The following is an 18,389-nucleotide window of genomic DNA, read 5'->3' on the forward strand; positions in this document are numbered from 1 at the left end:
AAGGATGACCGGCTATGAGACAGCCGATGATCACATAGCAAATGAAAAAGGGACTGCTAGAGTAACTTAAATAATGCTACAGAGACAACACTCGAAACAGATCTAATCGGCTATATGATGATAAGCAATGTGTTGATATAGCCGACAGTTCGTGCCTCAAGCTGGATAACTGGTGATAAAAATTAGAATAACAGGCAAAACCTATCATTCTAGCAAATATCGATAACTAGTGAATAAATCTAAACGAAACAACAGCGATGCGCCCGAAGTTAAAGCTTAGATATTACTCGAAATGCGGAACTTACAAATTGGCTGGAAATCATGTTGATACAGCCCTACCAACTCGCACGAACTCGTGAAAAGAAAAGGATTTGGCGAAGTCGCCGACTTGAAAGTAAAGTTGCGTGAAAAAAGTAGATTTGTATTGATGTTTTTAGATGCTTTTGCCAGCCTCACGAGGCACCTATTTATACCCTGTTACAACTCATTTCCTAACCGATTACGACTTAATATTCTATGTCTTATTCAAAGCAACAAATATTTACATACGGATACAACTCGCATCGGAGTCAAACACCATCCAATCCTCTATGGGCCAATCCTGTATTCATCTTGTTACCGTCTTGGCCCATTCAGACCCATATCGGTCGAGCTGTTCTGGCTTCCAATTGGCCAGTCCCCATTGATCTTATCAGCTAATTGGCCAGAACACTGTAGTTTCATCGGTCGATTTCTTTAGCCATAGCGTCTTGTTTAATCGCATCAGCCACTTTCTTCTCCTCTTGACGCCAACCCTGACATGTGTCAAAAACCGGCATCAACAAACCGCACCTGCAGAATGGATCTGGACATATTGGGTCATCCTTGATGCTAATGACCCATGCATTGGTTTCAGCGTCCGCTTCATGGGTCTCGTTCCTCTGCTTTAGGTCAAAGATCTTACACTTCAAATACTTGATGTACTCTTTCATGTGCTCATGGATTGGAGGATCTACCCACTTGGCGTAGCAGCAATTTCCCTCGTCAAGACAATTTTGATGAGGCTGTTAGTTGTAACCATAGTACATTAATGAATGATTATGTAGGGTACGAGTACTCACTAATCCATAAGGGCACCTGAAGAAGTGATGGCCGCCCTTCCCATAGTCATTGTACATCTACACGACACAAGGCTCCCCATGGAGGCAAACTGGCCACGCATCCTTCCGATCATCATATGGCCTCAGTACGTGAGGCAGAATGAAATAACTCCTCCCTTTGAGAGGGAAGTGATCAACTGGTTCATCATACTCAGTAGGGCCAAATGAACCTGGCCAAGTGATGGTAGGAATGGCAGAAGTGGCACCTTGGCCCTTCTTCCCACAGCCTCTTCCCCCTGGTGCGGCCATAGTTTCTTACGCGGCCTCGTGGTGATTAACGAGGAGGTGGCCGTGGTGGTTCACGTCGTACGCGGCCTCAAGGAGCGGGTAGGCTAGATCCACCATCCTGAAATAGAATAAACAAAACTCGTTAGTAATAACCTTCTTTGCATGATTAGTAGAGTAACAAAAAAATATACTATCAATAAGGCATAAGTACAAGTATACTACATCTTAAAATGTTTAACATGCACGCTACTACCTCAAACGACTACCCTTAGGTTGGAAGAACGCTTGCTTTTCTTTTTCCCCTTAAATTTCTTGCCCTTACATATCTTCTTACGGCATGTACAATTCCTAATGAACTTGTGGCACTTGGAGCAACAATTTTTTGACTTGTCCACATCAAAATCGCCAGTCCCATAATCTGTTGAAAGCCTCCCATGCGACTCATCCATGTCGCCTCTCAAATGCTTCTTCTGCCTCCTACCCATTTTGCCTCTCTTCAATTCGGAGTTTGGCATGTACTCTAGGCCTTCATATGGCGGCCATTGTGACGGATCAAGGTAAGATTCAAAGCTGGATTCCCAAATTTTAATGGTGTGCTTCCTAGAGTACAATGGTGACATGTACATAGGGCTTTCAAAATTAAGACCTCTTGCCTTGCAAGTTGTAATCAAGTGTGAACATGGAAGGTGCAACAGTTGAAAAACCTTGCAGCTGCACGAACCTTCGTTGAGATCCACTCTGTAGTTCCGCCCTCCATGGCTCTCACAACCAATGTTAGTACTACCAGTACCTCTTACACAATATACCATTCTTTCTGACCCGTACGATTCTGGTAATTGGTTAACAGACCTTAGCTCAGCATCTGATATATAGTCATCTGCAACCTTACCATTCCTATGACCTTCATTCAACAGATCACGTGCCTTTTGCCATCTGTCCACAAAGTACGCGTTGCATGTTTGGAATGAGTACTCAATAATTCTGGCTGCGGGTCTACTTCGGATGCATTTGAAAATATTATTTAAGGATTCCGAATAGTTTGTGGTCATAATACCATAACGCATCCCTTCCTCATCGAAAGTCTGCAGCCATTTATCCTTATCCTCCATTTCACCCTTCAACCATTGTTTAGCCTCATCATTCAAGTCCTTCACGAAGTCTTCTAACTTCTTATCAAATTCTTTCTCTGTATGTACCATGCATAAAACCTTCAACTTTCCAATTACTTCCTTATTCTTTTGGCGACACCACATATTGGCGCAAAGTGCTTCGTGCACCACCTATGCACAAGCGGTGGAAAGCTATCCATGTGGTCGTTCGCACAATTTAGGAGGCCATAGTGATGATTTGAGATCATACATACTTGCCGTGATGGTCTAAGTACGTATCGGCAAATGAGTTTCATGAACCATGACCAACTGTCGTTGTTCTCACTCTCGGCCAAGGCAAAAGTTAGAGGCACAAGCTGTTGTTCCGGATCTACAGCAACAACCATCATTAGTGTACCCTTATACTTCCCGGTCAAGAATGTAGTGTTAACAAGTATCACAGGATGACAATGTTGGAAAGACACACGACATTGTGGAAAGCAACAAAAAACCCTTTGGAGGACGTGCTTAAAAATACCATTGTCAGGTTGCATCATGCCAGACGTGTGAGGGAACCATTTTATCCCAGGATTGTAGTAGGCCATAACGATGAGGACCCTAGGAACCATACCATATGATTCCTTCCAGTCTCCCCAAAGCAGTGCAATGGCGTGTTGTTTCGCCCGCCATGCCTTTAAATACTTGACACGGTGTCCACTAAAGGCGAATATGGACTCCACGAGAGATGGCACCTATGTCTCGCTGTCGGCGCGGACAATACCTAGGATGCGTCGCCTAATGTACGTAGCTGTGCATTGGGCATGCACTCGCTTCGGCTGAGAAGAACGGCAAGTATGAGGTTGCACAATTTTTGTAATCCTCCATTGTCCTGTGCATCCTTGCTTGCACATGACATCATACCTTAGGTTCTTGTCAGAGTGAATTACACTGAAAGGCCTATGTAACCTCACTGCATAGTCGGCCAACAAAAACTTGAGCTTCTCAAAACTGTTGAACTTCATTCCCTTCTTAATCACTAGATTCTCACTATAGGGTATCCCTTCCGAATTCACCATAGTAGATTCACATATGGCTTTGTGGATCATGCTTAGAGAACGGATGGGAGTTCGACATGACATTCCTTCAACAGCTGCAACTCATTAAGGGTGTAATCAAAACATTCATCCACACGATCAATGTCCTCTACATCATGCACGGTTGTAGTGTTGACCTGCAGCCCATCCTCCTCGGATTGTGTTTCCTCCTCCTCAGATTCAGACTCATCCTCCTCAGTTTGTGACTCCTCCTCCTCACATTCAGGCCTATCTCTGACTCCTACATCTTCATGTGTGTTGGCCTGAACATCTTCTGCCCCATCCTCCTCCTCAAAGTCATCATCTTTGGAACCTAGAGATATGTCATCACCATCTATATTTGCTTCTTCCCGCTCAAAAATATCATTGGAAAATTCATCATTCGCAATGGCCAAGCCAAAATCAGATTGGCTTTCACCTAAACCATGTTGTGAAATTGTTGACTCTTGGGTACCATTCTCAACCACTAACTAGACTTCATCTCTCAAGGCAACATTTGCGCTAGGCCTAGGACAAATATCAACTACCACCTCCAAACATACAACATTTGCATGCTCAACTACCTCCTTGTATTGCTTCCAATTAGACTCGAATGCTAAGTTCATAAGAACGCAATGAGGTCTAACTTTCCCACAATCAAAACGGCCTCTCAATGTCATCTCATCCACTCCACATCCATACTTTCTCATTGCACGGTCAACTAAATCTTTAAAACTTGGACGAGCATCGAACAATTCCACTACCTCATTCATATTCTCAAACTCCCCATTCTCTTTCACAATTCCACCATGAAACATACAAACTAAATGATCCATCTACAAAATACAAAATACAGCTCATTTACTACGAACAATAACACTAAACTACATTAATTTGACAATTTAGACAAATAAACCTACACATGCCATGTACACTACATAAATACATCAATAACTATATAAATCGATGCATGCAACTACTTCTACATGTTAAAATCGCAGGCAGAGAGTCGACTGAGTATGAAGTAAGCATCCATTACTACATAACAAACTTGTAAATCATGAAAATTTCAAAATGAAATCCTAAACCTAGTTCACCTAAACACCCTCCGAGAAAGAAAAAAGTAGGGGATACCTTCCCAACAACGCGGGGATCGATTCCCCCACTTTTCCCACCTCAAATCACCGGATTTGGGGAGGGGGGCGAGCAAAGGAGGTGGCTCGGGAGGAGGGAGAGAGGAGGAAGGGCTGGCGTGCTTGTCAATACTGGGCGATGTCGTGCCAGGCGACTTGTCGCGCCAGTGCATGTGGTGCAGGAGGATCTAGCCCAGTTAGTGCCACACCAGCGTGGTAGCGCTGCCGCGCTAAGGCATGTGGCGCGGCAGCAGCGCCTACCTGCCGCACCATAGTCTACGGCGCGACCAAAAGGGTCACCCGGTAGAAATAAAGTTGGGATGGGTTATTTTTAAAAATATCTTTAAAAAAGGAGTTAAAAATAAAAAATTCAGCCAAGTCCTAGCTCCTAGCTAGGAACTCTTGTGTATGTACCGTGTCACGTTGTGGCATCATTCGCTCGTCAGCGGTTGGTTTTCTTGTAAAGAGTATGGCCGACTTGTCACCTTTGAACCCCCTAGCGCTGAGTCAATGGTACTTTCTGTCATGACATATTGACACATCACATTGTGCAACTAGTCATGTAGTAGTCTGAAGACCAAAGGGTAAACATGTGTATAAAAAAAGTTGAGAGCTTCGCACTTCTATGGAGCTTGTGCTTTCACACTTTGGTTTATGGCATTTGATTATGCTAAACGAGAGTGCAAACGCGTCAAGGTTTCATGGAAGCTGATGCAAGCTAGCTAGTACTGGTACCATTTTGTATGTGGCATTCTTTGAAAAAATCAGGCACGCAAAGGAACGGGGGAAGACTAGGGCACTATGCGTCTCCAATTGGAGAGACCCTGTTGTTTTGACTCGTCCTTCTTTTTTACAGTTTCTTTTACCCTGCCCTGCATAAGTTGGACCAGTTGATGTTGTTTGTTGTCCCAGCCACAACAAGCTTTTCCCTGTGCTCGTTGACCTAGCTTTCTGATGAGAAGCTGTCAAGTCTCTTAAAACTGAGTTGGAAAATTGGCGCTTTTTAAAGCGTTCGTGTGAAGCAAGCAAGCAACCAAAGCGAGCGTTGTCTTGGGCAGCCTTTCCCGGAGCATGAGTTTAGCTAGTGCTTGTGCAGGTACTCCTCATTATAGAACTGCTAATTATGCTCATTATAGAACTCGTGATTATTAAATGTGTAAGCCGCGTCATACGGCTTGTACGATAGTGAAGGAGTAAGAATATTGGCATGCACAACGAGGTCCTCGTTTTGTCGGAGGCACCTACCACGAATCCGCCCAATCTTTACGGAAGGATTTGCAATAGACAAGACCAAACAAAACAGAAAGACGATCAGATCGTGGCGATCGATGGGCCGGTGATCCCGTTGCAGTAAAAGGCTGATTTCTAGTGGTATTTACATGGTAGCGTCTACAAAAGATAAGATGCTTGCTTCCAACTATTATGTTTCTGTACAAAAGATGGAAAAGTTGAAAATCAGGGGGGGATCAGTGGTGACTGTTCTACATTTTTCACCATTTAACCAGTGGTGTATCGCTACTTCATTTTGTATGCAAAATTGGTAAACAAAAGAAAAACTAGGATGAGGCAATGGGCCGACCTCATCTGCTCGCTTGCATCCCTACTCCTAGCCCTCACTGCTGACATCCATCTTCCGGGTCTGAGCTTTGAACATTGTGGCAATATCAGCGACCGTGCTGCAATCCTCTGGGCTCCGATCTGGAACCGAGCGGATGTACCTCGGCATCCTCACCGAGATGCCACGCGATGGGTGGACATACCCAATGGCCGCATGGTGAACAGGCGATAGGGTGAGGTCTGCACGGGAAAACAAAGGAGGATAAACACACTGCTCGCCGTGATATAATGCTCCACGATAAGTCTAGCCTATGTGTTAGAAGTATTGGTAGCAGGAGGCTAGCAGCTTTCAAGTGGAAAAATGTTCATAGTTGGGTTTTCATGTTACCTGCGCCTCGGACCTCCCAAACTTGTTCTGCAGTGAACCACACCTCTGGTTGCTCATCTGTTTTGTAGTAAACAGGCTTCCTGAGCAGTATCCTTTCCCCAGAATAAAACTCCTTCATCTGTAGGTTAAATTCCAAACATCAAAAGCATAACCAGAGGGTGTTTCTACAGAAGTGGAGAGTTTTTGACACACTGTTTGATTTATATTGAGTTTGAAGTATAAAAATAATATAAACAACTCATTGATTTATGTGATTCACATTGTAAGGAAATCAAATGTCACATAGCTCGGAGCTCATTTATCCGTGCTGCTCATTTATCCTGCACATTGTAGTTTATAAGATGTAATTTCCTTGCAATGTGAATATGTAGTTTCTGTACCTGCTCATTTATTTATTATCTCTATTGAGTTTGAAGTATAAAATGCTACTAGGAACAAGTGTTCCATTGAAACATCAAAGCAGCAATGCATCCATACCTCTTTATAGAACTCATCTGAGAAACCAGACATAACACGGCATACACTTTGGAACTCTTCAGTTTCAGGGTTGTAGCATGCCATAAGAAAAGGACTGTACCTGTACAGACAAATTTGTACAGACTATGTCGGTATTGTTCAGTAATAAATAATAAAAGAAATGAAAAGGAGAATCCACTAGGACTAAACCTACCATCCAGCTTTCCGCCCATTTCCATACCATGCACCGACTGGAACTAAGTCAAGGCTATCACCTAAGCCTTCCACGTAGTCACGCTTGACCTGCAAACAATGATGAGGGCATATACTTCAGGAAACACAGAAGATGTCAAACATTTCTCCCTTAGTGAAATCTGTTTGCACCTTTAACCATGATTCACAGCGTTTGGAAGCAGAGTATCCAGCATCAACATCCAAAGTCTTTAACATTATACCCTCACAAGAAGACTCGCATGCCTTTTTGAAAAATGTGTTCATTCTATGCAAAGTGCTAGAGTTGTCTGGTGAAGCTTCGCTGGCTTCTACCTACATGGTAGAAATTGATTGATTCATGTGCAGTTACAGGCATCAATGTACAGTGTACAGAAAATAAACAAAGTAAATAATGAAGGCTGTGCAAGTTCATGGCAATGCCAATTAGATGGTGCAGGTTATCCTAGAACAAATCGCATACCCTTTGAACTTTAGGATGGAGTGTGATGCGAATGTGTCTGCTCAGCCAATACCCAAGCAGGCATTTGGCAGAAAACAGAGAGCACTAACAGTAGCATTTTGATTTTAGCATATGTAATCTAGTTTGCAAAATAGCACTGTTGAAATGCTATAATGTCAGGTTGCACGCCAAAAAAGAAACAAACACAAGAAAAGGAGAGGGTCAGATACCTAAGCATCCCACAATGTCTCAATGAGCAGAAAGAAAAGAAAGAAGTGGTATATTAAGATGGAGAAGCCGAGAAGCTAACCTCATAATGTCACAGTAACAAAATAATGTTCAAAATAACAATGCATGCATGAAAAGGAAAGTGCTTCATATAGGGATGAAACTTACAGTTAGCTGCTGAGCTAACTCAAAATATCCTGGCTTCTCCTGGAACAAGTCATGAATGTCTGCAAGGAAAGAAAAAATGAGGAAGAAGTTCAATGGTACCATTGATACGTTTACTCAACAAGTGCAGAAATCCTCTAATACTGAAACATACACTTTCTTCTTTGCCGAAGAGGACAATCCAGCAGCCTGCAAGAGAGGAACAGTGTAAAACCCCTTATATTTTGAATGAGATAATAATATTCTGCACTGCAAGCGAAGCAAATAATATGCGACTGCCTTTATAGCATTCAGTGGACATTTCCATGGCAGTGTGTCAAGTGCAAACACCACCGTAGGGGCAATTACGAAATTATCTTCCAATTTAAGCACAAAAGGAAATTGAGGATTCAGTGCATACACTATTGAGTATTGCAGCACCCTTTAAAATTTCAACCTCAAACTTATGTACGAGTAAACAAAAACAATAATATTGTTGCGAGTGGTAGCATTTTTCTTTCAAGTTTCAATTCCTCAACAAAATAATAAGTTTATGTTTCTGTTAGCACAGAATGAATCTAAGTTTGACAGTTAAAGCATAGGCAGATTAATCTAAGAAGTGATATGAAATAGTTCGCCATGATTTGGTGGACAACCAAAAGCGAGTAAGCGACTGCACCCTAAGTGGAGATTGCACTTTGCATCTCAACCATTTCCATCAGGCACATTGTGCAACATAACCCAGTAGGTGACATAAACTTTAAACATTCATATTCTATAGACCCAGAAAAGATATGTAACTTTACATCACCAGCAAACTAAACATGTAATACGTAGTTGAAATGTGGCACAGTCAAACTAAATCCAAATAATAGTAGGGTAGGGCCATGAGAGTAAAATGATTGAATAACAGATATCCTGTAGTTTTTTTTTAAAAAAAAAGAAGGTTCATTTCTTACAAATAAGTCCTTTATGAAATTTCCACAGAAATAAATATTTCAAAAGTGCTCAATAATGTTACCTCTCTCCATCACAGAACATGATGTCAAAAACAAACACACAAATGTCAACCTGCAGAGTGGTCAATCATTACCAGGCTGATAACAAGATTAATTAGTGGACTCAGCTTTCAGTTAAATATATATAAAAAAAGAGTGCCTATACTCAGGAAAATGCTCCATACTCCTACTAGGTACTCATTGGCCACGTGTATTATGTTTGAACACAAGTAATATTATAAGTTCTGTGCCAAGGACAATTGAAATACGCCGCACACCATAATGGTGTGCGAGTTAGTGAACTCTGGCAACATCTACTGCCTAATCTGCTACATGCATATTTGATTATTTGTAGTGATATATGACAATGATTGAAGAGAACCAGGCCACCAGGGAGTTGGGGTGAGAATATGATTTGTTCAGTTTAAGCTGTGAACCATAAACAATTAATTAGAAAAAAATTATGCCTGAAGTTCTAAAATTATTAGCACTAATCACATGAAAGTACAACCCAAAACAATACTGATAGCCCAAAGCAGTAATGTGATTAGTAAATTGCACAATCACCTTTATGTTATCGATTGCAATTGATGAGTGCTTGTTTCCTCTTTCTCTTGAAGATAGCTCTTGGAATGACATCAACTTATTTCCTTTCTTTCTATCGACTCCTACCACCTTGATTTGCACAGATGTAACAAAAACAGTTTGAGGGTAAAGAAGTGTGCTATCATGAAAAAAAAGATGGCAATTTCTTGTGAATCAAACTGACCTCAGCATCCAGTATAAAGCTGGACACCTCAGGCCTGCACAACTCCTTAATCATGTTCACTAGGTCAGGAAATCTTGGAGTTGATTCTTTCATTTGCCTCGAAAATATTCGCACAGATCCATCAAGTAATCTGTGAATCTGGGCACGCTGACCATCATACCTGGAAGTAACATTAATGAGAAAATTCTGAAGTTTTCATATCCAGAGTCGGAGTTTTCAATAAAGTGGTATTCTGAGCATGGGCCATTTGGTGGATAGTTAGGCTTGCAACTACTTCTGGTAAATATAAACTTAAACTTCATATTCGTAATGGTCTGACCGTATGAAATATACACGTTCAACAACAGTCATGAATAAATATTCCCTACCAAGTCCCAACTTGCTTCCTATGCACTAGAGTTTTCATGATCCTTCAAACATTGACATTAATTATGCTTAGAGTTATTTGTTTCTCAGTTATTGGCTCTCCCGAGCTGTTAAGAATTTGAAACTATCCTCCATCTCCGGAGTCCAGACTCAGGAGTGATAGAAAGCTCTTGGGCAGGCTTAAGCTACAGTCTTTGAAGATACTGTAGTTCAGGGCAAACCTGTCTGAACCAGTACAACTCGATGCCCAGGGGTTGTACTAAGCAATTCACAAATAATTTCATGTTAAAACAACCATATAGTTATTTAACTAGCTCTGTTCAGAACAATATCTTGAGAGAGGCAGAGAGCAATGGACATACTTGTACTCACACGTAAATGATTTGCCATTAAAAGCTTTCAATGATTGGGTCAATCCATTAGTAATTCTGAAAAATAGCAAAAGTAACAAATAATTAACACTAAAAATAGAACTAAACTCACTCATTCAGACATGTGCATACCTTGCCAGCATAGGTGGAATAGGTGTGCCAGGCACCATTGCCAAGGATGAAGCTGAAAATGCAGTGCCTTCGCTCAGAAGAGAAGGAATGAGCAGATCCTGAGAAATATTGTATTATTGTCGGGACAAATAGACTTCTCTCTCAGCAAGAATCATCCTATTTCAGTTTTGAGGTGAGTTTGACTATCATTATTTGCCAGATATATACTTCACAATGTTAATCATTTGTATCACCTTTGGAAAGCATCCTTGCTACCATCTGTGCCATTTATTTTACAAATAGACTAATAGCCATCCTTGCTGTTGACTGAAGCAAACTATTCTCTTGTCAAGGGAAAAATGCCTCTTGATATATAATGCAAGGCATTTATACCTTTTAAAAGGGCCAATGTACAACGACAAAGTAGAGCTGAGAGATTATTTTATATTACATTTTGTACTGACCTTATTGTGCAGAGATAGTTGTGTAGTGCAGGTTACAGCTTAGGTAACTAAATCCACAAGGTTTCATGTACGAGGAGTCTAATCTTTAGGAACGTAGACAGTTAGGATGCAACCAAAGCTAGGAAATTGTGTACCATGACTGCATCTGATACAAGATATTGGTTCAGTCACTTACCAGATTAGGAATGACATTGTATGCCTCAGCAACTTCAGTTGAAAGACTCTGCACAAAAAAGGAAGGTACAGGTAAACAAATTTGGTTCAGAACAATATGTGTTATAAAACAAACTATAATTATTATATGGTAAAGACATGCTGAAATGGAGAGTGGATGCTGCTATGGAGATTAAAAAAAATCATAAGAACATAAAAAAGTAAAGCTTTTGGAATTCAAACATAGGGATCTAATATAGTGTTCCGATTCCTCTTTTTCTTTAGAAAGAAATTTTCTAGTATGGGACACAATCAAGACTACTTCCCTCAGCACTGAAGTAAACAAGAGAATGGAGCCTTCATGTTCACTCTATGGAATATAAACTGCTTGTAGAAAGATAAATAAAGGTATAAAGCTGCAAAATTGGCTGTTATAGAGTTGTTTATAAGAATATATGAAGATCTGTCTGTGCAATTCCATGCCACCTTTGCTCAGTGCTCACCTTATGGGTTGGTAGGTTCATGGACAAGTTCAAGCCCTCCCGACATATAATTTGCACAAAAGAATATTTTGTGTTTCTACAAACCTGTAGTTGTGATTGTATGCCTTCCAAGGACACCACAGGATCTCCTGCACACTTTCTATCAAAAACAACAGCATGTGCAAGCGCAGGTAATATCGTCTTCATCATAGCCCCGATACGCAAGTTACGAACCTGTCAAGTTACTGAACAATGAATTACAACTAATTTAACAGACATAGATGCATGTCACTAGAATAATGGTAACAGCGAAATGCAGAAGAAAGTTAAGCTCCAAGTTTCACTTTCCCCATATCTGAACACAGTAGAATTTCAAAATATTGTAATGCATGACAGCTGTATATTGATAAACCAATACTTGAAAACTTCAAATTGGAAGAGATAAATATAAGCAATTAACACCAAAACCACGACGCCCGTGTACAATCTGCAGCGATTGCATGCAATACAACTTCAGAATAAACATTGTAAACTACAAGGAAAAAAGAAGTTGATGGCTTACCAGCGTTCTGACAAGAAATTTCATCTCCATTTCCCTACAAGACCGAATAAGATGCAAGACAAGAATTTTTCTCCTTCCAGCACTCCCACTACCTGATATTGCACTAACAAATAAAAGATATAAAAAAGATAATCCTTTATCAGAGCCTCCAATAGAAACATACGACATTACGCAAAATATGACTCTTATTATTATCTTTGAAGCATCAAACAAAACTGGAGTATCTAGCAGATCTAAAAGATTTTCTTATTACTAGGACAAGAAAAACTGTAAAAAAAATATGATATAAAAAATGAGCAGATACTACTAACAAGACCTGTTGTTTGTCATGTCCATTACTACTAATCTATCAGAAGCTGGTTTGCCCTGTGAACTGATTGGCCATCATGTCACAAAGTCAGAAGTACAAACATCAGAAATTGTATTGTGATACACCATAGACATGGTAGTTAGTACTTATCATTTAGAAAAGATTAGTGAGAATTCAAAGTAGCTACTTTTGAGACTTAATCTTCAGCAATTAATTACATGCATGGCAAGATTCACAGGATTCTATCACAAAGGATGGCAGGCAGATAGTTTTAGTTTGTAAGTAATACCTTAGTTTCCGAAGTGTGGAATATACATCACGAATGGAGAGAGGACGAGGAGGGGCAAGTAATGTTTGATTCTGACGGCATTCTTGGGCAACATTACCTGCAAATTACAACCCATCCACTGTTAATACTTTTACCATAAACGGCAACTCAATCAGGAACAACCAGTGAATGAAAGTGCACACTGCACACTGCAGTTGAATCTTGCCATAAGCTTATCAAATGCAGTCATATGTCTTTACTTTGGAAAGACACAACCATGAATACACTAGAAGGAGATGAGATAACAAATTGGTACTTGCCAAGATCGCCATAAGTTTTGTACATCTCATGTATTTTAGATCTGCTGGTACCTAATGATTCCTCCAGAGCAGATACAACAAGACTCCCACCAATGTTCAGTTCCTAGCTTCAATAACAAACATGGGGTTAATAGATAATGGATTGGAGTGCCATAATTTTCCTTGAACTCACAGGAGAGATTGGCATGCCATATGACAAGGCATAACAAAAGTCGTACTGAAAAAAGATGAGTCAGGCATATCAGAATACCAGACTGTATACTAGAAAGTATCACAACTTGAGGTTTCATGCACGTTTTCATGATTCACATGAAAAGTAATAAGCTAAAAGTAGAATCAATCTATCCTTATTGAAATGTTTATTCACCACAACATTATGGTGCGATCTGGAACGTAGTAGTTTACTTAGGGAACCTCATATTTAGTGATAATGGATCTTCCTTTTCTTCATAGTTCCTACCAGAATCCCACATTCCAAAGAGGTCCTTAAAAAGAAGTGGTTAAACAAAGAGTAAATCTAGGAAAGAGGTGCAGTGCGAGATTTATGTACTTACCATATTTTCATGGTCAGGAGAAATTTTATTAGTGCATAGATAAACAGCAGGTAGCACATCATCAGGGGATAAGGCAAGCAAACTGCATTCCAGAAGGTAGGACATTAACCATTTCCCCCAGTGATGAACATATTCAGTGGATGATCAACATGTATAGATCAATTTAAAAGGAAAACATTCAGAAACCTCCTGAACATGTTGCAAAATGCTGCCGTAGTTTTGATCTTTCCTTTTTCTTTTTCAACCAGATTAAAAGTGCGAGCCAAGTGCAAGTATGGTGCAGGCTGTCCTGCTGTCCAGCAAGCTGCAGAAACCCAGATACATGGCATGACTGACTACCAAACAAGATGATAAAAATGATCAGGAATAAGCAGCTAACCATGCTCAATAGGTAGATACTTCTCGATTGGCAGCGATACATTGGCAGAATCTGATTCTGCTAAAGAAGTTTGTACATGTAAGTTTGACACCTTTGGAGTAGCCTGAGAAGAATCACAAGCCAGGTCTGTGTTGCTACATTTATCTGTGGTTTCATTTTGCGTGTTCTGCAGCGCAATATTCTTATCAATGGCAGTTACATTGTTCTCACTTGAACTGTAAAATATATCAACTGCTACAGTTACATCTCCTTTTGCCTTCTCAAGCAAAGAAACTGCATATTCTCTGGACATGCCGCCATCTACAATCTGAAGAAGCTGGTCTACACTCTGATCTTGTGTTTTTGCTATATCAGTTAGCTGATCGTCACTTTCCACATTATTTTGGTGTGCCTTCACAGTTACTTTATCAGCTGTACCACTTTTAGAAGTGGCTGCTGTAGCTCTAATGAAATAATTTGTAATTGTGGACTGCTTGCGCCCACCAGATTCTGTTGAGGAAGTTAATCGTCCTTTCTTTTTTGGTTTGTTTGTAGTGCCAGAACCCCTCTTCTTTTCCTTTTTGGGTGTATTCGGTTTCTTTCCCGTAGGAGTCAAATTGACCAGTTTTGTAGAGTGTTCCACAGGCTTCTGTGAAAATAATGGACATTCTTGCTGACTACTTCCATCAGCAGAAGACCCATGATCAGAAGTATGTTTTTTCTCTGACTTGAGCGTCTCACTGCAAGAAATATTTGCTTCTTCAAAGAAATCTCTCTCCCGCTCAAAAAAATCAGATGCTGCTTTAACGACGTCACCACCTGAGCTAATCAGCAGATCCATGATCTGTTCCTCACTGACCCATGAAGGCAGGAAATCTGATAGTTCTTTCTTCATTTCCTCTGTAATATTCTCCCTCAAAGTATCCAGTTGTTCAGAAGCAGAAGTGATTGCTGGTAACAAAGCAGCATCCTCCCCATCATGCAGAATCGAGCACTTAGCAACATCTTTGCAGCTATGAGTAGCATCTGTTGACCTACGATGGAATGCCATCAAGAACTCCTGTTTGTTTGCTGTCTCGTCTACCAACCCAGAAAAATGCTTCTGCATTGCAATTGCCTCCTTACTGTCGAGCTTCCCAGCATCCACTCCAACAGTTGGGATCACCCGCTTTGGGTGCAAAAATTTAACATAGTCACGCAACTCGTCGTAGCTTGAGTGCTCACTATAAGGAACAAGATGGATCTCAAGTGAATCTTTCACCCTAACAGCAAAACCTTCCTTCTTGGTTTCATACATCCACCCGGTAGGGACAAACCCGACAGCCTTCATGTATCCTCTCTCCACCATGATCTCCTTCATCTTCACAAAATTTGGTCGGAAATAGGGCCATGTCTCCCCTAAGACATTCCACCCAATAACATGCACATCTGTTACTGATGCGTCCTCGGTGAAAACTCCATTCTCCCCACCAAAGCCCAACACTGTCAAAATCTCCATCTTCCTACTGTCCACATGGATTGAGCACCCACAGCGCCGTGCAACCTCCAGCAAAATCCTCTCTTTGCCCACGACATAGGTCGCGATCAGACACAGCACACGCTTTCCTGCCGCTGAACTCTCGTCTTTCACATGCTTGATCGCATTCACCACATAATCCACGGCCTCCTCTTGGGAAGGGAATGTGAACTTCGGGTTGCAGTATGTGGTGTCCAGGAACACAGCGTCAGCACGGACGAACTCCAGCAAGTAAGGATCGTGCGTCATAGACTCCGTGTAACGGAAGTCACCAGTGTGCACATACCTCTCGGTGTTTGGTCCAGGGGAGGAGAAGAGGAACTGGACGGCACCAGGGCAGTGGTTGGCGTCGACGGCGGTGACGCCCCACCCATCGACGGTCACACGGACACCGAGATCGAGGGCGACGACAAGCTGCGGCGGCACGGAGAGCACGGAAGAGACGAGGCGTGCCGTGGGCGCGGAGCAAAAGATGAGGCCGCGGCGCCAGGACGGTGCTAGGCCGCCGTAGTGGTCGGAGTGGAAGTGCGAGAGAAAGTAGGCGACAGAGAAGTCCCCGGCGTGGCGGAAGGCGTCGATGAGGAATCGGGAGCCCGGGATGAGTGCGGTGGGCGGCACAGCGGCTGGGACGGGCGGGAGCGGCGTGGAGGCGGAGGTGAGGATGGGGTGGGCGTGAGGCGAAGGGAGCGAGGCGAGGGAGGATAGGAAGAGCTCGGAAGTGTTAATGGAGAGCGATTTGGAGGCATCGGGGGAGGAGAGGAGAGAGGCCATTGGTTGCGGCGGATGGGTTTAGGGTTTGGAGGCGCCGGCGGCCGTGGCGGAGAAGGGCATGGTGTGGCGGTGGCGCGCGCGGAGAAAGGGGGGGGGGGGGAGAGAGGCCCGGAGGGGAAGAAGTCAGAAGCGTACAGAGGACGGTTGGTGGATGTTGCCGGTAAGGTTGAAAACGGACGGGTAAAATCCCGTCCCGACCCGTGCCATTTTCCACATTTTATCCGTTCGTTTTCATTTTTCCGGAAAAAATCCGGATTTGGGACGGGTCACGGGTCATGGGTCGATAAGTTGCGCGAGCGGGACGGAAACGGGTAAGGCTCCGTCCCGGTCGGATTCCCGGGGTCCCGTATTTGATTGGGATGAATCCAGATTTGACCTGGATATTCGACCCATGAAACTAAAAACAGCCCAACAACTAACCCTAACCTTATCCTTCAAAGTCACCACCCTACACGGACATCCCACGGCCCCACCCCCGCGGCCGCCACTACCCCTTCTCCTCCACCGCCGTGCCACCCAAGGCGCCCCCACGCCCCTCCCAACCCTCACCGTCCGGCCCTGGTCGCCCGCGCGCTCCGCGTCGCCCCTCACCCTCACCCACCACGCCTGCCCGGCGGCCGCCTCGCGCCCACGCCGGCACCGACACGCCACCTCCCCACCCCAGTCTCCGGCTCTCTGCCTCGCGCCCACGCCGTCGGCAGCCCAGCTCCAGCGCGCGCCGCCGTCTCCATCCTGGGAAGATATCACGCTTTGAAACTGGAGCTGGAGGAGGAGCACGCCATTCCGGATCCATCTCCATGGCCCAGGAGAAGCACCTGGATTTGGGAAGCATGTTGCCAATGCCTGCATCGCAGCTGCAGCGACCACCACCTTCTGTGAAAGGCAGCACCACCAGCGGCTCCATTTCAGGTACCGCTCCTGATTTGAACACAGACACCTGCATCTGTGTCCTTTGCTTCAATTGTGGATTCATTTGTTCAGATACCTACATGAAAAAGTTTTACGATGACTATTATCAAGTGGCCCTTGATGAACTTGTCAATATTTTAAGAAAATTGTATTCCTTCTATGCTTCTTCTAAACCTGCTCCACCAAAGATAGCTGAACATGTCAGCCCAACAAAGTCATTACAGCAGGACAATGAAAATTCTAAACTTGAGAGTTGCTTGTACGATGACTTGGCTGATAGAGATGAGTCCAATAAATTGGATAGATATATGGCTAAGCCACTTCTAAAGCAAAATTCATTTGACATTTTGGCATACTGAAAGAACAAAATAGAGAAGGATCCAATTCTTTGCCAAATAGCTCGTGACATAATGTCTGCTCAAGTGTCAACGGTGGCATCTGAGTCGGCCTTTAGTGCTGCTGGCCGAGTCATTGATCCATACCGTAATTGACTTGACCCTGAGATGGTGCAAGCTCTGATCTGCACAAGAATTGGATCAAAGCAGCAAGAAAAGGTAGCAATTTTCTTACTTTAGTAGTTGTTCAATTACAATTGTCCAAATATAGCCACATGATATACTGAATTACTTATGCATATGTCTGTCTTTTAACTTTCAGATTCTAAATATATTCCTTCAATTGTGGCTGAACTGAAACCCCCAGAGGCTATTCCTTTATCTCCTACTGCTAGTCACCCAATGGATGATGATGTATTTTGCTTGCTTCTGCAATACTTATGAGCTGCTCTCTATCATTTGCAAATATTCATAGACATGTGTTCTAAAATATAGAAATAAGGGGAGAGTGATCCAGATCTCATGAATGAAGATGGTGAGCTGTGAAGAAATCTTGCAATTCGTCGATGTGGACTTATTTATGAAGTTGTGGTCTTATGAACATGTATGCTTGTGCTGTGTGACATTTGTGCTATGTGAACTATATGCATGCGTGCCTATTGTTT

At 42.6% G+C, this 18,389-nt stretch overlaps 1 protein-coding gene across 8 annotated transcripts; it reads right to left on the reverse strand.

Annotated features, from left to right (window-relative positions):
* Nucleotides 1-6,006: 6,006 nt before the first annotated feature.
* On the reverse strand, nt 6,007-16,574 carry LOC117854745 (DNA ligase 6). Of its 8 annotated transcripts, none has more exons than XM_034736972.2 (20): nt 14,215-16,574; nt 14,022-14,139; nt 13,836-13,917; nt 13,333-13,384; nt 12,983-13,079; nt 12,384-12,486; nt 11,927-12,055; nt 11,362-11,409; nt 10,744-10,841; nt 10,603-10,668; nt 9,875-10,034; nt 9,673-9,780; nt 9,129-9,178; nt 8,283-8,317; nt 8,132-8,190; nt 7,447-7,608; nt 7,277-7,365; nt 7,084-7,183; nt 6,607-6,724; nt 6,007-6,458 (listed from the first exon to the last, which is right to left on the reverse strand). In XM_034736972.2, exons 1-20 carry the CDS (start codon nt 16,478-16,480, stop codon nt 6,268-6,270), a joined length of 4,131 nt encoding a protein of 1,376 aa, XP_034592863.1. In that variant the 5' UTR covers nt 16,481-16,574; the 3' UTR covers nt 6,007-6,267. The 8 variants fall into 8 exon arrangements, 7 of the variants coding, with proteins under 7 accessions (XP_034592863.1, XP_034592862.1, XP_034592866.1 ...); XM_034736971.2 differs by having other exon boundaries at nt 13,282-13,384; XM_034736975.2 differs by lacking the exon at nt 7,447-7,608 and having other exon boundaries at nt 13,282-13,384.
* Nucleotides 16,575-18,389: the final 1,815 nt, after the last annotated feature.

Source organism: Setaria viridis, chromosome 5, assembly GCF_005286985.2.
Source record: "Setaria viridis chromosome 5, Setaria_viridis_v4.0, whole genome shotgun sequence".
NCBI classification, from domain to species: domain Eukaryota; kingdom Viridiplantae; phylum Streptophyta; class Magnoliopsida; order Poales; family Poaceae; genus Setaria; species Setaria viridis.